Consider the following 22,294-nt stretch of genomic DNA (forward strand, 5'->3'; position numbering starts at 1 on the left):
GCTTAATAAGTAGAAAAGAGATTTAAGATAGATTTATAACACTTTGAAGAATGCTTTTTTTAAACCAACTTCTTTAACTTTTTAAAAAGTTTTTATTTATTCATTTTAGAGAGGAGGGGAGACAGAAAGCAGGAGAGAGCGAGAAGGGGGGAGGAGCAGGAAGCATCAACTCCCATATGTGCCTTGACCAGGCAAGCCCAGGGTTTCGAACCAGCGACCTCAATGTTCCAGGTTGACGCTTTATCCACTGCGCCACCACAGGTCAGGCCCAACTTACTTAACTTTTTAACTGGCTCTGTTTTTGTTCCCTGTGTTTGATTTTACAGTAATGATGAAAAAACAATCTAAAATGGACCATTTTTACTGGCTGTGTTCCACGATCACCTGTTTCCTTTCTCTTGCAGAGGTCCTTTGTTCTCCCATGTTGCTGTCGACATTCAGTCATTTCTCCTTGTTCCACATGGCGGCAAATATGTATGTTCTGTGGAGCTTCTCCTCCAGCATAGTGAACATTCTGGGTCAGGAACAGTTCATGGCAGTGTACTTATCTGCAGGTAAGGAGCTTTATTCTTGGGACCAGCTCTCTGGAGGAGGTACAGAGGAAATGATTAGAGCCGTGTTCTACATACAGTGAGTGCTCAGTACCTACTCGTTTCTCAGATTGTGCGAAGGGAAGATTACCACAGACAGTGGGGCTGTTGTCTTCCCTGCTTTGGATTTTGTGGGTGTCCTCTTACGTGAATTATTTAACTGCTGTTTAGTTTTAAATGAGGTAGACAGGAGTTAAGGTTTAGTGTTGAACTTAAATATGTCCTTTATGTCACTAGGCATTGGTTTCTTTAGCTTCAGGCTCGCTATTTTACAGATAAGTAGTTCCCAGACTTCCCAGCTCTCTCAGTCATCTGACTCTTTCTTAAGTAACCTTAGGCTTATTTCCCACTGTTTGTTCAGTTTCCAGAAAGCTTTAGATCATTGCTATCCAGTAGATTGTCAAGAATGCATTTATTCTTGCAGCATATAGGTTAGCATGGACTCACTAGCTGTGGTCCTGGGGAGAGCGTCCTTTCCTTCGTTTACCAGGAAATGGCAGTGCAGGATTCTAAGTTCCTGGATGCTGCTAAATTGGCAATTGGTCAGTTAAATTTTATTTATCTCTTTGTAAAATGTACTTAAAACCATAAAGTATAAAAATTTATTTCTAAAAGCCTTTTATTTAAAACAGTGTATTTGGCAATTATTCTGTAGTGTAAAGAGCACTGAGCTTGTAATAAAAGACCTAGGGTCAGATACTTTTTCTGCTATCAGCTCTGTGATGTTGTAGAAAAGACTATATACCTCTGAGGATAATAATTTATACTCTAATGACAAGGGGTTGTAGAAAGGATTAAATGAAAGCATCTACCATGAGGCCCAGAGTAGGGACTTTATTGGTGTTAAATACTCATGTTTGGCCCTGGCCAGTGGCTCAGTGGATAGAGCGTTGCCCTGGCATGTGAACATCCCAGGTTCAATTCTTGTCAGGGCACAGAGGAGAAGCGACCACCTGCTTTTCTCCCTTCACCCTGACAGCCAGTGGCTCAATTAGTTTAAGCGTGACCCCAGGCACTGAGGATAGCTCTGTTGGTCTGAGTGTCGGCCTCAGGCACTAAAAATAGCTCAGTTGATTTAAGCATTGGCCCAAGATGGGGTTGCTGGGTGGATCCCAGACGGGTCGCATGCAGGAATCTGCCTCATTATTTCCCCTCCTCTTACCTTAAAAAAAAAAAAAAGCCTGACCAGGCGGTGGCGCAGTGGATAGAGCACTGGACTGGGATGCTGAGGACCCAGGTTCGAGACCCCAAGCTTGCCAGCTTGAGTGCAGGCTCATCTGGCTTGAGCAAAAAAAAAAAAAAACAAAAAAAAAACCAGCTCACCAACTTGGACCCAAGGTCGCTGGTTCGAGCAAGGGGTTACTTGGTCTGCTGAAGACCTGCGGTCAAGGCACATATGAGAAAGCAATCAATGGACAACTAAGATGTCTTAATGGAAAACTGATGATTGATGCTTCTCATCTCTCTCCATTCCTGTCTGTTCCTATCTATCCTTCTGTCTGACTCTCTGTCCTTGTAAAAAAAAAAAATTTTTAATTAATTTTAAAAATTTTCAAAAAATACTCATGTTCATCTAATCCAGGGGTAGTCAACCTTTTTATACCTACCGCCCACTTTTGTATCTCTGTTAGTAGTAAAATTTTCTAACTGCCCACCAGTTTCACAGTAATGGTGATTTATAAAGTAGGGAAGTAACTTTACTTTATAAAATTTATAAAGCAGAGTTACAGCAAGTTAAAGCATATAATAATAATTACTTAACCAAGTACTTTATGTTGGATTTTCACTAAGTTTGGCAGAATAAATCTTTATAAAACAACTTACTATAGTTAAATCTATCTTTTTATTTATACTTTGGTTGCTCCACTCCCGCCCACCATGAAAGCTGGAACGCCCACTAGTGGGCGGTAGGGACCAGGTTGACTACCAATGATCTAATCCCTCAAAACTGGAAGCTGAGCAATTTCTCTTGACTGTAAGATAAGTGTGTAATTCTTTGGCCATGCACTAGTTGTGTTGTAGGTGCAAATAGTCTGCTTTAGGTGCCATTAATTCCTGCTCTGTAGGAAGTTGTTTGTATAAATAAACCACATCAGCTCAGATGGTATTGGATGGACCTATAAAGGATCATCTAATTTAAACCTGCAGCAGAATCATTGGGCGAGCTAGGTGAAATGTAGACTCCCTGGCCCTGCTCCAGGGGTTATGAGTTAGTACTTGGGTTGCAACCCAAATGATTCCCAGACACTTGGTGAGTTAGGAAACTAGTTCGTTCTTCCAGTTATATCTGAGGAAACTGGTAACTGAGAGGTAAACTAAGTGATCCTGTATCACTCAGCAAGTCGTGCAGCAGTCAGGCTTTTCTTTCCTTTAAGATATCTGAATGATAGACAGAATAAGTATCGATGCCTGCACCTTACAGTCACCCAGGTAGAAACCCAACACTTACTCTGTAGGGTGGAGATCAGAAGTGGAAACCATTGTAATACCTCACTAAAATTACTGAAATGTGACTTATTTCTCAGGTGTTATTTCCAATTTTGTCAGTTATGTGTGTAAAGTTGCCACAGGAAGATACGGACCATCACTTGGAGCAGTAAGTATTTATAATTTAAGGAAATTTTAATTTAGCTTTTTAACTTTATTTTAAAATAATTTTAGAATTACAAAAAAGTGGCAAAATTTTATATTTAAAGTAAGTCTAAAAAGGTTCAATTTTCGAAAAGAGTCTAAGGTAAAATAATCATCCCATAATTTGTATGTTCCTCAAAATGATATATACTTAATTTTTCTAATGAGGTCTGTAATCTTGTTCTATGACCTACATGCTTTCTTTTTTTTGGGTTGATTTTTAGAGAGAGGGAGAGAAAGGGGAGGAAGCAAGAAGCATCAACTTGTAGTAGTTGCTTCCTGTATAGGAGGTCCTTGGGTTACAACAGTCTCGACATACAGTGTTTTGAGTTTACGACACTCACTTCCATAAAAACTTAAAAAATTGAGACATGAGTGTTTCAGCTTAGCTGTTAGCGTTGTACTTACGGACTCCATGGGTGAACATTTTGGTTGCACGCAGCAGAAGAATACACAGTACAGTGGACAGTACAGTATATTTATGTTCTTTTCCTTTTTCTGTGGCTTAGTTGTGTTTTATGTTCTAGATTATGATTTTACAACTGTGTTAGGATAGGTAAGTGACTTAGGCTAGGGGGTGTTTGAACTTACACCAAAATCTGGGTTACGTCACTATCGCAGGAACAGAACTGTGTCATAACCCGAGGACCCCCTGTATGTGCCTTGACAAGGCAAGCCCAGGGTTTTGTACTGGTGGCCTCAGCAATCTAGGTCAGTGCTTTATCTGCTGCGCCACCACAGGTCAGCCTACATGCTTTCTTAAGTTTTTCCTTAATGGAATTTTTGTTTTACATAGAAAATTTGGTGCTGGTATAATTGATGTATTTCAAATTCTATTCTGTACCTCATTTACCAACTAAGCATCTATGTGTGAAGGCAGTAAAGACCATTGAGATGAATCAGAAGTAGACTGTGACTTCTAGCTCAGTTTAGTTGGGGAGAAAACATACACATCTAATATACACTGAAAGGGCCGAGTGTATTCTAGGTAACTGTGGAGGTTTGAGGGTGAAGAGACTTTCCCATTAGCTGAGAGGATCTGGGAAGGCATCTTGATATGTCCTCAAACAACTGTTACTTCCTCTTCACCTATAAAAAATGGAGTCCAGACGCTGGCTGGGTAGCTCAGTTGATTAAATTGTCATCCTCATACACCAGTGTTGTGGGTTCAGTCCCCATTAGGGCACATATAAGAGTTAACCAGTGGCGGCCTGACCTATGGTGGCGCAGTGGATAAAGCGTCGACCTGGAAATGCTGAGGTCACCGGTTCGAAACCCTGGGCTTGCCTGGTCAAGGCACATATGGGAGTTGATGCTTCCAGCTCCTCCCCCCTTCTCTCTCTCTCTCCTCTCTCTCTCTCTCCCTCTCTCTCTCCTCTCTAAAAATGAATAAATAAAAAAAAAAAAAGAGTTAACCAGTGGGTATATAAATAGGTGGAACAACAAATCAAATTTCTCTCTCCCTTACTCTCTAAATTCTCTCTTCTATCTCATCTCTCTCTTAAATAAATAAAATTATTTTTGAAAAAAGGAAAGTAAGAAATAAGCCCAAGATGGCTAGAGTGGCAGCCTGGTATTGGGATTAGACTGGATTTGAATCCTGCTCTACGACGTCTCTGTGATTTCTAGGACATATTAGTTAACCTCTCTGAACCTCAGCTTATCCATATAAATGGGGTAACACACATTCTGATCTGTAATTCAGGGTGTTGGCATGCTTAGCATGGTAAGGAACATGTAGTAAGAGATGTGAAGTGGGACCTAGTCATCTTCAGAGTCCTACAAGGGCACACATGAGATCTTGCTCCCTGGCATATGTCATCATTGGACTCAAACTAATAAAAAATCAATAAATCCCAGCCTCATAGAGCCATGGTGATATAATTAGTATTCCCAAATATTTCCATTCATTCTTGGCTAAAATTAAACTAAATCATCAGGTATATATTTTTCATAAGAAATCTGGAGGGGAAGCACTAATGATAAAATTGTGTTAGAAAATATGAAGTATTAATCTTACTGCCTTTGTAAAAAAATTTTTTTAATTTATTTTTATTATTTTATTATTATTATTTTTACAGAGACAGAGAGTCAGAGAGAGGGATAGACAGGGACAGACAGACAGGAATGGAGAGATGAGAAGCATCAATCATTAGTTTTTTGTTGCACGTTGCGACACCTTAGTTGTTCATTGATTGCTTTCTCATATGTGCCTTGACCACGGGCCATCAGCAGACCGAGTAACCCCTTGCTGGAGCCAGTGACCTTGGGTCCAAGCTTGTGAGCTTTTGCTCAAACCAGATGAGCCCGCGCTCAAGCTGGCGACCTCGGGGTCTTGAACCTGGGTCCTCTGCATCCCAGTCCGACACTCTATCCACTGCGCCACTGCCTGGTCAGGCTAAAAAAAAAAAATTTTTTTTTTTAATTAAACAATTTATTAACTTTAGAGAGAGAGGAAAGAGGAGAGAGACAGGAACATTGATCTATACCTACATGTGCCCTGATTGGGGATCGAACTAGCAACCTCTGCACTTCAGGACAGTGCTCTAACCAACTGAGCTATCAGGCCAGGGCTTACTACCCTTCTTAAAAGACAACGGAGACTATTGGCTGGCTGGGTAGCTCATTTAGTTAAAGCATTATTCCCATATGCCAAGGTTGTAGGTTCATTCCCTGGTCAGGGCACATGTAAGAAACAACAAATGCATAAATAAGTAGAAAAACAAATTAATGTTTTTCTCTCTCCCTCTTTCTCTAAAATTTTTTTTTTTTACTTTTTTTTTTTTTCCCCATTTTTCCGAAGCTGGAAACGGGGAGGCAGTCAGACAGACTCCCTCATGCACCCGACTGGGATCCACCCGGCATGCCCACCAGGGGGCGATGCCCTGCCCCTCTGGGGCTTCGCTCTGTTGCGTCCAGAGCCATTCTAGTGCCTGAGGCAGAGGCCACAGAGCCATCCCCAGCGCCCGGGCCATCTTTTGCTCCAATGGAGCCTTGGCTGCGGGAGGGGAAGAGAGAGACAGAGAGGAAGGAGAGGGGGAGGGTGGAGAAGCAGATGGGCATCTCTCCTGTGTGCCCTGGCCCGGAATCGAACCCGGGACTCCCACACGCCAGACCGACGCTCTACCGCTGAGCCAACCGGCCAGGGCCTAAAATTTTTTTTTTGAAGATGGAGACAAAGAATGTTTCAATTATCATATTGGCACTAGAGAGCAAGAATTTGTTAAGAGTACTAGATTTTGGTAAGGGCTTTGTTTAGTTAGAGCTATGCATATTCTGAATCTCATTTATTTGTTATACTTTTCTGTATTGCGTGTAATTTATTTATTTATTTATTCATTTTAGAGAGGAGAGGGAGAGACAGAGAGAGAAAGAGAGTGAGGAGAGACAGAGAGAGAGAGAAGGGGGGAGGAGCTGAAAGCATCAACTCCCATATGTGCCTTGACCAGGCAAGCCCAGGGTTTTGAACCGGCGACCTCTGAATCTCATTTAAAAACTGAGTTTCTTACTAGTTGTTGGCAGGAAGCTCTTCCCTAATATTCTGCTTTTCAAAAAGTTTACTTTCTGCCAGACATAACTCTTTATCGTGAGATGGCGAAGATCAATCAAATGTTTGTTGTAGGAAATAGTGCTTGTTAAAATGTTAAAGAAGTTTTTTTCACTTGAACTTGTAGATAGGTTTATCATAGGCTGAATTTGTTTACCAATATTATGATAATCTGTTTCTTGTAATGTCATTGATTTAACTATCACTGATCTAACCTGTACATAAAGTGAATTTTCTTGCTCAGTCAGGAGAATATTTTTAGTCTCTTCTTTACAAAGTTTCCAGTAAAATAAAATGATCACCAGAACAGATTCATTTGGAATTCCATTTTGATTTGTTTGTAGTCTTTTGGAATGTATTGCCTTGTATAACGTTTTTGTTGGCTGCTCTACATATTGCGATATATACATCACTTATCAGAGTCTGCGGGTAGTCTCATTCTACCAGTTTAAAGTGAACCTTAACCTCTCTTTTCATCACCATAACCTCTCCAAATTATAATTGTCTTAAATATTTCCTGTACATACATTTATAGTATTAGTCACTGTTAAAATACTTGCTTTGCCTGACCTGTAGTGGTGCAGTAGATAAGTGACAACCTAGAATGCTGAGGTCACAGGTTCAAAGTCCCAGGCACATACAAGAAGCAACTACAAGTTGATGCTTCTTGCTTCTCCTCCTGCCCTAAAAATAATAAATAAAAATATTTTTTAAAAATTTTGCTAACCCTGGCCAGTTTGCTCAGTAGCAGAGCATCAGCCTGGCATGTGGATGTCCCAAGTTTGATTCCTAGTCAGGGCACATAGGAGAAGTGCCCATCTATGTCTCCACCCCTCCCCCCTCTTGCTTCTCTCTCTGTCTCTCTCCCCCCGCCCTTTTCCTCCTGCAGCCATGGCTCAATTGGAGCGAGTTGGCCCCAAACCCTGAGGATGGCTCCATGGCCTTCGCTTCAGGTGCTAAGAGGGCTTGGTTGCTGAGCAACAGAATCACACCTCAGATGGGTAGAGCATCGCCCCCTGTGGGCTTGCCAAGTGGATTGGGGCGCATGCAGAGTCTGTTTCTGCCTCCCCTCCTCTTACTGAATTAAAAAAAAATTTTTTTAAACATATTTTGAAACTTTGTATTTATTTAATTAGTTACAGAGACAGAGAGAGGGACAGACAGGAAGGGAGAGAGATGAGAAGCATCAATTCTTCGTTGCGGCACCTTAGTTGTCCATTGATTGCTCTCTTATATGTGCCCTGACAGGGGGGGGGGGTGCACAGCAGACCAAGTGACCCCTTGTTCAAGTCAGCGACCCTGGACTCAAGCTGGTGAGACTTGCTCAAACCAGATGAACCCATGCTCAAGCTGGTGACCTCGGGGTCTCGAACCTGGGTCTCCATGTCCCAGTCCAACATTCTATCCACTGCCACCACATGGTCAGGCTTTTTTTTTTTTTGCTTTAACCGTTAAACATAATTTAGAGAATCCCAAGGAAGAAGGAAAATCTATTGTATTTGCATATAATTTTTACTTTTTTCATTGTCCTTACTTTCTGATATTCCAAGATTCCTCCTTTTATCATTTTTCTTTTTGTTTAGAGGGCTTTCTTTAGCCATTTCTTTTAGGGAGGTCTGCTCATGACAGATTCTCTAAGCTTTGCTTTGTCTGAAATGCCTTGATTCCTTCTTCCTTTCTCAAAGATATTTTTACTGGATATAAAATTCTAGGCTGACAGTTCTTTCAGCACTTGAAAGTGTTGGGCCATTCCTTTTTGTCCTCCATAATCTGAAGAGAAGTCCCTTGTTATTTAAATAGCCTTTTCTTTTCTTTTTTTGGTATTTTCCTGAAGTGAGAAGTGGGAAGGCAGAGAGACAGACTCCCACATGTGCTCGACCACAATCCACCCAGCAAGCCCCCTATGGGGTGATGCTCTGCCCATCTGGGGCATTGCTCCATTGCAACTGGAGCCATTCTAGCGCCTGAGGCGGAGGCCATGGAGCCATCCTCAGCGCCCAGGCCAACTTTGCTCCAATGGAGCCCTGCCTATGGGAGGAGGAGAGACAGAGAGGAAGGAGAGGGGGAGGAGTGGAGAAGCAGATGGGTGCTTCTCCTGTGTGCCCTGGCTGGGAATCAAACCCAGGATTTCCACATGCCAGGGCGATGCTCTACCACTGAGCCAACCGGCCAGGGTCTCAATAGCTTTTCTTTTTTTTTTTGACAGAGAGAGAGATAGTCAGAGGGATACATAGGGACAGACAGGAACAGGGAGAGATGAGAAGCATCAATCATTAGTTTTCGTTGAGACACCATAGTTGTTCATTGATTGCTTTCTTATATGTGCTTTGACTGTGGGGCTACAGCAGATCGAGTAACCCCTTGCTCAAGCCAGCGACCTTGGGTCCAAGCTGGTGAGCTTTGCTCAAAACAGACGAGCCTGCACTCAAGCTGGCGACCTCGGGGTCTCGAACCTGGGTTCTCCGCATCCCAGTCCGACGCTCTCTACCGCGCCATTGCCTGGTTAGGCTAAATAGCTTTTTGATGTAGGTAAGGTTTCATTTCTCTTACTGCTTTAATGATTTTTTTCCTTTGTAATTTCCAGAAGTCTTGTCATGGGTATTGTTTTGTTTACCTTGTTTGAATTTTGCCTAGCTACTTGGAATTATAGGTTTATTCTTTTGGGGAAATTTTCAGCCTTTCTTTTTCTTTTTTTTTATACAGAGACAGAGAGAGTCAGAGAGAGGGATAGACAGGGACAGACAGACAGGAACAGAGATGAGAAGCATCAATCATTAGTTTTTCGTTGCGCGTTGCAACACCTTAGTTGTTCATTGATTGCTTTCTCATATGTGCCTTGACCGCGGGCCTTCAGCAGACCAAGTAACCCCTTGCTTGAGCCAGCGACCTTGGGTCCAAGCTGGTGAGCTTTTTTTGCTCAAACCAGATGAGCCTGAGCTCAAGCTGGCGACCTCGGGGTCACGAACATCCCAGTCCAACGCTCTGTCCACTGCGCCACCGCCTGGTCAGGCAGCCTTTATTTCTTGAACTACTGTTTCAGCCTCACCCTCATACTTCTCTCCTAGGACTGTGCTGACACAGTATTAGACCGTTTGTTACCATCTCATGGGTCCCTGAAACTCTGTTAATTCTTTTAAGTTTACTTCCTCTCTTGTCCAGATTGGTTAATTGCTGTTCTGTCTCCAGTTCACTGATTATTTTCTCTGTTCTTTTCATTCTGCTTGAGCCCATCCATTGTGGGGGTTTTTTTAGGTTATTGTATTTTTCAGTTCTAAAGTTTATATCTTCTATTTCTTTGCTGAGCCTATTTCTGTGCCTTTTTTTTTATTATTTGTTTCAAGCATGTTTGTGATGGCTCATTAAAGTATTTTATGATGGCTGCTTTAAAATGCTTTTCAGGACCCTGGCCAGTAGTTCAGCTGGTTAGAGCATTGTCCAATACACCAAGGTTGTGGGTTCAATACCCAGTCAGAACATGTACAGGAACAGATCAATGTTCCTGTCTCTCTCTCTCTCTTTCCCCTCCTCTCAAATAATTTTTTTTTTTTTTTTTTTTTTCCTGAAGCTGGAAACAGGGAGGCAGTTAGACAGACTCCCGCATGCGCCCGACCGGGATCCACCCAGCACGCCCACCAGGGGGTGATGCTCTGCCCCTCCAGGGCGTCGCTCTTTTGCGACCAGAACCACTCCAGCGCCTGGGGCAGAGGCCACAGAGCCATCCCCAGCGCCTGGGCCATCTTTTGCTCCAGTGGAGCCTCGGCTGTGGGAGGGGAAGAGAGAGACAGAGAGGAAGGAGAGGGGGAGGGGTAGAGAAGCGCCTCTCCTGTGTGCCTTGGCCAGGAATTGAACCCGGGACTCCTGCATGCCAGGCTGACGCTCTACCACTGAACCAACCGGCCAGGGCCAATAAAAATTTTTTTTAAATGTCAACCAATGAGTACATATATAAGTAGAACAACAAATCGATGTTTCCTTTTTTTTTCAGTGAGAGAGACAGGAAAAGAGAGAGATTAAGAGTATCAACTCGCCCTGGCCGGTTGGCTCAGTGGTAGAGCGTCGGCCTGGCATGCAGAAGTTCCAGGTTCGATTCCCGGCCAGGGCACACAGGAGAAGCGCCCATTTGTTTCTCCACCCCCCCCCCCCCTTCCTCTCTGTCTCTCTCTTCCCCTCCCGCAGCCAAGGCTCCATTGGAGCAAAGATGGCCCGGGCGCTGTCGCAGCAGAGCGACGCCCCGGAGGGGCAGAGCATCGCCCCCTGGTGGGCAGAGCTTCGCCCCTGGTGGGCGTGCCAGGTGGATCCCAGTCGGGCGCATGTGGGAGTCTGTCTGACTGTTTCTCCCTGTTTCCAGCTTCAGAAAAATACAAAAAAAAAAAAGTATCAACTCATAGCTGCGGCACCTTAGTTGTTCATTGATTGCTTCTCATATGTGCCCCTGACCTGGGGTCTCTGTTTGAGCCAGTGACCCCTTGCTCGTCAACCACCTTGGGCTCAAGCCAGTGACCCTGAGCTTCAAGCCAGTGACCATGGGGTCATGTGCATGATCCTATGATCAAGCCAGCGACCTTTTGCTCAAGCTGGATGAGCCCGTGCTCAAGCTAGCAACATCGGGATTTTGAACCTAGGTTCTCAGTGTCCCAGACTGACACTCTAGCCACTATGCCACTGCCTGGTCAGGCTGCTATGAAACTTTGAATCTTGTTTCTTTGTTGTTTTTACATTTTTTAATTTATCGATTTGAGAGAAACATTGACTTATTTTACTTATTTATGCGTTTACTGATTGATTCTTGTATGTACCCTGACCAGGGATCAAACCTGTAACGTTGACGTATCGGGATGATGTTCTAATCAACTGAGTTACCCAGCCAGGGCCTGAATCTTGTTTAAATCCACTGTTTAGCAGGCTGCCTCTGACACTGCTCTAACAAGGGAAGGGAGTGCACTGACCATTACTGCCAGGGGAGGACGGAGGTCCAGGTTCTTCACTCAACCTCCTTTGACACCTAGGACCAAAGGGTTCTTGTGCCTGCAGTACAGGGCTGGGCGCTCTGGAAGTGCAGCCTCCCTAGTAGATGTCTGCGACAGCTATTCTGGCGAGGAGGAAAGGTGCCATGATATTGCTGCCCATTGGACCTCCACTGGCACCTCCCTGCCCAGGCTGTGGGGACGCTTCAGCACAGTCTGCAGAGGTGGACGTCTGGGTTTTCCACTCAGCTTTGTAGATGGGGATTGGGCTACTGTTTTCCTATGGTTTTTGGTTGGAATAGAGGGATTATTGTCTAAAAGGTTTTTGTCTTGCTAGGCTACCCTTTTTTGGTCCTTTGGCTAGAGAGAGTGCTTTTTGTAGGGTAAGCCCTATATTGTGTGAGTTTATTGGAGTTTCTGGGTTGTGAGCTTCTCCTGAGTCCAGTTTGAGCTCTGAGGCCAGAAGAAAACCCAGGAAGTCAGCACTCAGGGCCTGAGGTTCCTGGTCTACTCTCCCCTCTCAGCTTTTCAGAGTTGTTTTATATATAATGCCCAGGGTTTGTAGCTGTACTTTGCTTGTAGAAACAGAAGGCCCTTTAAAGGAAACTCATTTAAAATTAATAATGCAAAAATCACATAAATCATTAACATTATATGAAAATATAGAAAATTATTTATGAACATTGTTTACTTATGAAATAAGTAAAAAATTATATGTGTATATTGATTACAAGTACATAACCAGTATACATAAATTATTGGTGGAGAATAAACAATCTTCATCTCTAACCAAGATGGCAGACCTTGGCCCTGGCCAGTTGGCTCAGCAGATAGAGTGTTAGCCCGGCGTGCAGATGTCCTGGGTTCAATCCCTGGTCAGGGCACACATGAGAAGCCACCATCTACTTCTCTTTCTCTCCCCTTCTCTCTCCTTCTCTCTCTCTCCCCCTCTTGCCACCAGTGGCTCAGTTGGTTTGAGCATTGGCCCAGGCACTGAGGATAGCTCTGTTGTTCTGAGCATTGGCCTTAGGAGCTGAGGATAACTTGGATGATTCGAGCATCAGCCCCAGGTATGGGTTGCTGGGTGGATCCTGGTCTGGGCACATGTAGGAGAATGTCTATCTTCCTTCCTCTCACTTAAAAATAAAAAAGAAAGCAGACTTCCAGGATCTACATGGATTTGACATCATGACTCCCTGAAATTCTATCTAAAATATATGAATGTGAAATTTTTCTGAGGAGAAACGGTCCATTTTCGTTATATCCTTTAAAAGCCTCTGACTAAAAAAAGGTGAAAATAAAGAATATCTGCACAAGAGTGAACTCAAGCATTTGTCAAAAGAGCAAGTTGCGATTTATTCAAACACATAAATGTTTAAATTCGTGTAGGTAAAGATCACTTTGAGAAAATTTCAGAAGGATAGTGGAACTACTTCCTATCTTTAAACTAATGTATAATGAGTTCAATGTGTTATAGTGAGAAGAAACTGGCTTTATGTGGAAATGTGCAGTTAATGAGAATTTTCTTTATTAAAATGTCTGTAATGAGCACTTTAGATGTAGAATATAATCATCTATGGAGAAACAATTTAGAGAACAGAATTTTAGTGCTCTTTTACATCAACTAATCAAATGGTATTTGCTTCATTTGGGGGAAATTGTAATTTTATTATGTTTTTTTTTCTTTGAAAAATAAGGCTTCAATGTGATTTCTTCTGGATTGGGTAGAGCTGACTTTTTTAGGTTTTGTTAAAAATAAACCTAGGATACTAAAGTTGCCCATATGCTGTGCAGCCTGGAAGGTGATGGGCTGCAGTTCAATTGGATTTTCAAATTCTTAGTGACACTGACATCTATTCCAATGCATATGTGCTGCTGATAGGTTTTGGGAGGCAGATGTTGAGGCTCCAGTCAGAACAAATCTTTCAGAATGACTATAAATATGGCCAGTGTAACATGTTGTATGCTGGAGGAACCATGACCCAGTAGTTTCTGTGGGGAAATCAGCCAGCCATCTTCTAATGTGGTTCTGATGTCCTTGAAAGTTGTTGTGACCTATTTAGAGGTGGACGAGGGGAACAGGGAAAGGTAGAATAAATTATGGAGGTGTGTGTATACGTTTCTACACAACCAGTGATTGCCCTGTTAAGGGAAGTCAGGATTTCAGAAGAACCCTGTGTGTTTCTATTACAGACTTGCATAGAAGCTTAGTTTAGTCCGTATACAGTAGCAGGCAGTTGATCTTAAATATAGAATATAGAATTCTGATTCGTAACCCCCACTGCAGAATTGGCAGATACCACCAATACCCAGCCTGTCCCCTGTAATGTGTAGGAAGTTGTTTCCATATTCTTTGCAGTTTTTCAGTATAAGCACTGGGTTATCAAATTCAAGAAATTTAATGTTTTTATAATACTTTCATTTACTCTATAGAACATGATTCCATTTTTTTCATTTGTCTCAATAATGTTCTTTGTAGCTACTTCCCCCTCTTAGATCATGTATTGTGTTCAGTTGTATGTCTTTGATCTCTTAAAACTGGGACATTTCCTCTTTCTTTTTTTCCCCCCCTGTGACAGAGACAGAGTCAGAGAGAAGGACAGATGGGGACAGACAGAGAGAGAGAGATGAAGAAGCATTAGTTCTTCGTTGCAGTTCTTTAGTTGTTCATTGATTGCTTTCTCATATGTGCCTTGACTGGGGGGCTACAGCAGAAGCCATCGATCTTGGGCTTCAAGCCAGCAACCATGGCCTTTGGACTCAAGTCAGCAACCATGGGGTCACATCTATGATCCTATGCTCAAGCCAGCTACCTGTGTTCAAACTGGATGAGCCCGCGCTCAAGCCAGCGACCTCAGGGTTTTGAACCTAGGTCCTCTGCATCCCAGTCTGATGCTTCATCCATTGCGTTCAGACAGGACTTCCTTCCTTCCTTTATTCTTCCCCTCCCCTCTCTTCCCCTCCCCTTCTTTCCTTTCCTTCCTCCTTTCCTCCCTCCTGCCTGAAGGGATAGAAAGGGTAAGAAGCATCAGCTTCGGTGCTTTGATTTTTGTTGTGCATTGATTGCTTCTTGTATGTGCATTGATTGAGGCTAAGCTGGTGTTCCCTTGTTCAAGCCAGCGACCTTGGGCTTTTTATTCCAGTGACTTTTGGGCTCAGCTGGCAAGCTTTGGGATTGTGTGGATGATTCCCCTGCTTAAGCCAGTGATCCCATTCTGACTAGCCTGCACTCAGAGCTGGTGACCTCAGGAATTTGAACTGGCAACCCCAGCATTCTGGGTTGACGCTTGATCCACTGCACCACCACCAGTCAGGCCACATACTTATTTTTTCAATTGTGGTACAGTTGACATACAGTATATTAGTTTCAGGTGTACAACAGTGGTTTGATATTTATATTATGACATGATTTCCACAGTAAGTCTAGTTTAAAAATCTGTCACCATACGCCTGACCTGTGGTGGCGCAGTGGATAAAGCGTCAACCTGGAATGCTGAGGTCGCCGGTTCGAAACCTGCACTTGTCTGGTCAAGGCACATGTGGGAGTTGATGCTTCCTGCTCCTCCCCCCTTTCTCTCTCTCTCTCTCTCTCTCTCCTCTCTTAAATAAATAAATAAAATAAAATAAAATAAATCATCAGTTTAAAAAAAATAAAAATAAAAAAAAAAATCTGTCACCATACATATAGATTTTGTCCTGTCATGAGAACTTTTAAGATCCTTCTTAACAACTTTCAAATACACAATACAGTATTGTTACCTGGTTACCATGCTATACATTATATCTCATGACTTACGTATTTTATAATGGGAAATTTGTACCTTTTAACCCCTCCTTCATGCATTTTGTTCACCCTCTCAAACCCCTCCACCCCAACTCTGGCAACCACCAGTTTGTTCTCTGTATATATGACCTCGATTTATTTTATTTTTTTAGATTCCACACATAAGTGAGATCATACAGTGTTAGTCTTTATCCATCTGACTTATTTTGCTTAGCATAAAGCCCCCAAGGTTCATCTGTGTTGTCCAAAATGGCAAGGTTTCCTTTTTGGGGTGGGGGAGTTTCCTTTTTTTATGGCTGAGCAATACTCCAGTGATGTATATCATTTTCTTATCAGTTCATCCATTGATGGACACTTAGGTTTTTTTTCCATATCTTAGCTATTATAAATAATGCTGCAGTGAATGTGGGATTCATATGTATTTTTTTAGTTATTTTTTATTTATTCTTTAAAGATTTTGTTGAGGGGGCACCAAGAAGTATCAACTTATAGTTGCTTCACTTTAGTAGTTCATTGTTGTTTGTTGTGTCTGCCTCCAGGGTTTCAAACCAGGGACCTCAGCATTTCGGGTAGATGCTTTATCCACAGTACTGCCGCAGGCCAGACAGTGTTTTGTTCTTGTTTTTGTTTTGTTTTGTTTTTTTAAGTGAAAGGAAAGGGAGATAGGCTCCTGCATGCGCCCCAACCAGGATCACCCGGCAACCCCCATCTAGAGCTGATGCTTGAATCAACTGAGCTATCCTCAGCGCCCGGGCCGATCCTTGAATCAGTCAAGCTACTGGCTGCGAGAAGGGGAGAGGAAGAGAGGGAGGGAAAGAAAAGCATATGGTTGCTTCTCATGTGTGCCCTGACTGGGGATTGAACCCATGACTGAGCAAACCGGCCAGGGCTCAGGCAGTGTTTTTGTTTTATTTGGATAAATATCCAGAAATAGAATTGCTGGATCATAATCTATTTTTAATTTTTTTGATGAACTTTCATCCTGTTTTCCATAGTGGCTGCACCAATTTACATTTCCATCAACAGTGCACAAGAGTTTCCTTTTCTCCATATCCTTGCCAAAAACTGTTATTTCTTGTCTTTTGATAATAGACATTCTAACAGGTGTGAGGAGATAGCTCAGTGTGATTCTGATTTGTGTTTCCCTGATTATTAGTGATGTGAACACCGTACCTGTTTACTCTCTGAACATCTTTGGAAAAATGTCTAATCAGATTCTTTGCCCATTTTTTAATCAGTGTTTTTTGGACATTGAGTTGTATGAGTTCTTGATATATTTTGTATGTTAACCCTTATTAGATTATGTGATTTGCAAATACTTTTCCCATTGGTAGGCTGCCATTTTGTTGATGGGTTTCTTTGTTATGCCGAGCTTTTTAGTTTGATGTAGTCCATTTGTTTATTTTTGTTTTTGTTGCCTTCTGGTTAACCTTTTTTGTTTTTTCATGGCATTAACAGTTTTGAACAATGCTGGCTAGTTATTTTAAAGAAAGTCTGTCAGTTGGGTTTATCTGTTTCTTTATGATTAGATTCTGATTGTGTATGTCTGGTTGGAATAGGACATGAGTGATGCGCCCTCAGGTATCACAGCTGGAGGCGCATGATGTCCATTTGCCCTTGATTGTCCTCTGATGACTGCTTACGGTGTTTTCTAGCTTCTCTACTGTAAAATTATTTTTCCTTCTTCTTTTATTTAAAGTTAACAAGTAATTTGTGAAAAGTTATTGGGGATTATGTAAAGATCTTGATATCTTGTTTATCAGAACACACCCCTTGCCCTACTACGCAGAAATAAGCATACATTGATTATTCTGGCTTCAATCAATTTTTGCTGTGATGGTGGTTGTAAGGGTGAAGGTAGATAGACATCTTATTGGCTTTCCCTAATGTTAACATCTTCCATAACCATTGCTCACTTATCAAAACTAGGAAATTAACATTGGTACAGTCCCATTACCTGCAGACTATATTGGGAGTTCCCCACTTATTCCATGGTGGGTTTTTGTTGTTGTTTGTTTTGTTTTTACAGAGACAGAGAGTCAGAGAGAGGGATAGACAGGGACAGACAGGAATGGAGAGATGAGAAGCATCGATCATTAGTTTTTCGTTGCACATTGCAGCACCTTAGTTGTTCACTGATTGCTTCCTCATACGTGGGGCTACAGCAGACCGAGTAACCCCTTGCTCGAGCCAGCGACCTTGGGCCCAAGCTGGTGAGTTTTTGCTCAAACCAGATGAGCCCACGCTCAAGCTGGCGACCTCGAGGTCTCGAACCTGGGTCCTCCGCATCCCAATCTGACGCTCTATCCACTGCGCCACGCCTGGTCAGGCGGTGTTCTTTTTTTTTTTTTTTTTTGCCAGGATTCTACTTTCATTTCATTGCCATGCCTTTTTAGTATTGTCTTAGTCTGTGATGGTTTCTCAGTCTTTCCTTGTCTTTCATGACATTGATACTTTTGAGGAGTAGAAGATACTTTGTACAGTGTCCCTCATGGGAGTTTTATTCTATTTAATAAGTAACCAAGTTTGTCTCTACTAAGAACGTTGGTAGTGATTGCCTCCCCTTGCTCTTGCTTCACACCCGGCCACACTCAGCTGTTTTGCATTCATCCACCTTTATACCTTCTTTCAGGCTTGGTTCAAGCTGTTTTTCTGCCCAGAACACTCTTACCACCTCCTCTTGTTTTACCTGGCCAACATCTGGTCACCCTTCCCTTCAAAGTTTGATGTCACTTACTAACTCTGAGCTTACATCAGGCTCTCTCCCTTCCATCGCATGCTGTATCTCCCCATTACTTAGAATGTCTTTCCTGCCGCTGCGTAAGCTCCATCAAAGCAGGGACTGGAAGTTTTGTTCCTCTATAGCCCCAACATCTAGCATCGTGCCTGGTATGTAGTAGGATTCAAATATTTGAATGAATCTTTATCATGAGATTTAAGGCAAACTAAGGTTTATGATCCAATTTCTCAAATATTTTACCATTTAGAGGAATTTGGGACATGTCTAATGTCAAGAAAGTTTAGTTAAACTGGCATAACTTACCCATTTTTTTCATAGCCATTATAAATTTAAATTATGAAAATTTTGTAACAACCTGGAAAAACATGTATGATAAAAGAAAAACTATACAGCAATTATAATTTAAACTATAACAAGATGACTGATTTATTGATGTTAAGGTGAGATTAGAGGTTTATTGTCTAATGCGAGGCTTTTGGGGGAAATGTGTATCACTCAGGCGGATGAATGGGTGTCCCTGGGAGGAGCCACGAGGGGTGGGCCCTGCAGAGCTGTAGGATAAACATGGCACACTTTCCTGGGAGGAGCCACGAGGGGCGGGCCCTGCAGAGCTGTATGTAGTATAAACATGGCACACTTTCCTGGAACAGAACATTTGCTCAGAGGTTTTAAAGGAAATGTTAAATTTTACTATGAAGTAGGATGCAAATTTTACCTGGTTGTTTAAAAGATAAAACATTATAATTCCACATGTGGGTTTCTTTGGGAAATTCATGCTCTCTGGTTGGGGAGAGTTTTGGTGAAGTCTGAGAAGTTCCTTTTTAGTTATTAAATGAAATGATGCATCTGACATATTTAACACTGTCCCATACTTCACTGAGCGTGCACGGGCTGGCTGTCACACATCTTATTGCCTGCAGTCAGTCCTTCCTGGTGGTGACTCTGTGATGGACTGGAGTCCCTGTGCCCAATATTTTGTACATTCGTAACTGAAAGCTTTTAAGCTTTGTGCTCACCTAATTTGTGTTTTATTGACTTTCTGGAAAAGTATTGCTACTTTCGATGTTGTGGTTGGTGAGCATTGCACATTGAGAGCTTCACCTTTTCACCAGAGTGTTACTTTGCAGTCGGGCGCGATCATGACGGTGCTTGCCGCTGTCTGCACCAAGATCCCGGAGGGGAGGCTTGCCATCATCTTCCTTCCGATGTTCACCTTCACGGCCGGGAATGTAAGTATCTTTATGAAGTCAAGTGTGGGGACAGTGGTGGTAGTTTTATATTGACTGAATTCATGCCCTTAAATGAGAAATGCCAGTGCTGGAGGAACCGAAGTTGTACTGGTTATGTTCTCTCTTGCTGGCTTGCAGGCCCTAAAAGCCATTATTGCCATGGACACAGCAGGAATGATCCTGGGATGGAGATTCTTTGATCACGCAGCACACCTTGGGGGAGCTCTCTTTGGAATGTAAGTTTGAGGGTAACTGATTGCTACACTGCTGTTCCTGTCCGGTCCACAGATGCCACCCTGACCTCCATCTCACAGGTTGGGCAAACACACGGAGCGCGCGGAGCTGGGCTCTGCCTGTAGGGAGTGTTTTGCGTCACGCTGCATGACAGGCCAAGGAGCAGACCACTGTTACCACTTAGCATCTGTTATGTGGCAGGCACTGCTAGTTACCTTATGTTATACTATCGTTACCTCCATTTTATGGACGGGCTCGGAAGTGCTCTTCCCCAGGTCAAACACCTCTTAAGTAGCAGCAGGCCTGGCTGGTGGGCTCAGTGGCAGAGCGTTGCCCAGCATGTGAACATCCTGGGTTTGATTCCCAGTCAGGGCACACAGGAGAAGTGACCATCTGCTTCCCTTCCCCGCCTTCTCCCTACTCTCCCTCGCTCCCCTCCCCCTCTCCTGCCACCATGGCTTGATTGGCTCAAGTGCATTGCCCCCACCCCATCCCAGGCACTAAAGATCTCAGTTGTGAGTATGGCCCTACATGGGCAGAGCGTCGGCCCCAGATGGGGGTTGCTGGGTAGATCCCAGTTGGGGCACATATGGGAGTCTGTCTGTCTATTTCCCCTATCTATCTCCTCTCACTTGGAAAAACAAGAAGTAAAAAAAGAAAAATAGAGCAGAATTTCAACCCAGATCCAAAGCGCTTCCTCCCCATCATACCATATTGAGTACAATTGCATTGTGGTCCCAAGATCTTCCACTTGTGCTTTGGACAGTGAGATTTGGTAGTGCTATATATAGCGTCTCTGCCCCAGAACTTCCTCAGGATTCCTGGAGCCCAGGTGACCACGAGAGTCCCGTTAGCAGTTACCATTTCTTTGATGTGCTGGGTCCCCTGATGGCCTGTCTTTTCTTGTATAAATGTTGCTTTTTGCCCTTGTTTTAACTTTGCTTCATGACAATGGGAAAACTTAATTTTTTTTATTTTTAAAAAAAGTGGAACAGTTTTGCCCAGTAGGTGGTAGAATTAAATGCCATTATGCCATTTTTAGTTATGATTACAGACTAGCATATGTGAGTTCTAGCTTTAACAGCAGCACATTATAAATAGTAGGAACTGACCTGATATTACTGTATGAGAAACATAAAGACTTATGAAAAAGGGTTGTTTTATGAACTCTAAATTTATCTGGACCCTGCCATGTAGACTTAAAGGAGCTTATCCCCAGCAGGTTTATATTCTTCTGAACTATATAATTAAATGACTTTTCTGCATTCTGAAAATAATTGGATCAAATGTATTTTAAAGTCCAGGATCTGAAAGGCAGAGGAATCCTTTTTCTTTGCTGTTTCTAATTTCAGCATCTTTCATTTACTCTGTTCAGACATGTCCCAAATGCATCTTTTTTTTTTTTCTTTGTTTTTTTGCAAGAGAGACAGAGGCAGAAAGGTAGAGAGATGAGAAGCATCAACTTATAGTTGCAGCACTTTAGTTCATTGATTGCTTCTCATGTCCCTTGATGGGGGAGGAGGCTCCAGCCCAGCCAGTGACCTCTTGCTCAAGCCAGCAACTTTGGCCTCAAGCCAGCGACCTTGAGGTTTTGAACCTGGGATCTCAGTGTCCCAGGTTGATGCTCTATCTACTGCACTACCACCTGGTCAGACTCTTCATTTCTCTTTCATTTTTTAAAATATTTTATTATTGACTTTTTTAGAGAGAGGAGAGAGAGATAGAGAAAGGGGGGGTAGGAGTGAGAAGCATCAGTATGTGGTAGTTGCTTCTTGGGCAAGCCCAGGGTCTCAAACTAGCACCCTCAGCATTCCAGGTTGATGTTTTATCCACTGCGCCACCGCAGGTCAGGGTGTTGATTGTTTCTCATACATATCTTGACCAGGGGGCTCAAGCTGAGCCAGTGACCTTGGGCTCGAGCCAGCGGCCATGGATCATGTCAATGATCCCACACTCCAGCTGGCTACCCTGTGCTGAAGCTGGCGAGCCTGTCCTGAAACTGGCACCTCATGGTTTCGAACCTGGGACTTCAGCCCCTCGGGTGCATGCTCTGCCACCACTGGTCAGGCAATTTGCATCTCTTTTAAAATCATTCTTTCTTTCTGTAAGTTTACTGATTTTCTTAATTTTATAAAATTTTAATGATGACTATATTTTTTAGACTAAGATTTTAACTATTTTTAGTGAATATTAAGATTTAGGTGTAATTCAAACACTTTATAATAAAAAATACATATTCAGAACATTGAAAAATGTTAAATCCTTAAACTGCTATTCTAGCACTAATCTAAGGTAAATAAAGCATTTTTCAGACAGGCGTTTGGGAGATGCAGGGGTCAACAAAATCTGGTCTCTGGCTTGGGACAAGAAATCTGGGACACTAGGGCAAAAATAAAGGTTTTAATAATAAAGTTTTCTCCCTGGCCAGTTAGTTGATTGGTTAAAAGTGTCCTCTACATGCTGAGGTTGTAGGTTCAATCTCCACTCAAGGCACATACCAGAATCAACCAATGAGCCTGGCCTGTGGTAGTGCAGTAGATAGGTCTTCGACCTGGAATGCTGAGGTCAGTAGTTC

General features: G+C 42.7%; 1 protein-coding gene across 2 annotated transcripts in view; it reads left to right on the forward strand.

Annotated features, from left to right (window-relative positions):
• The window catches only part of PARL (presenilin associated rhomboid like), a 43,530-nt gene that overhangs the window by 18,567 nt on the left and 2,669 nt on the right, over positions 1 to 22,294 (forward strand). Inside the window, exons 6-9 of one of the 2 annotated variants that reach the window (XM_066347572.1) lie at positions 405 to 554; positions 3,116 to 3,186; positions 19,384 to 19,485; positions 19,624 to 19,721. In XM_066347572.1, coding sequence (XP_066203669.1) covers positions 405 to 554; positions 3,116 to 3,186; positions 19,384 to 19,485; positions 19,624 to 19,721 — 421 coding nt within the window. The remainder of the gene's footprint in view (positions 1 to 404; positions 555 to 3,115; positions 3,187 to 19,383; positions 19,486 to 19,623; positions 19,722 to 22,294) is intronic. The other variant, XM_066347573.1, reaches the window with a different exon arrangement.

The sequence above is a fragment of the Saccopteryx leptura genome, chromosome 8 (genome assembly GCF_036850995.1).
Source record: "Saccopteryx leptura isolate mSacLep1 chromosome 8, mSacLep1_pri_phased_curated, whole genome shotgun sequence".
NCBI lineage: Eukaryota > Metazoa > Chordata > Mammalia > Chiroptera > Emballonuridae > Saccopteryx > Saccopteryx leptura.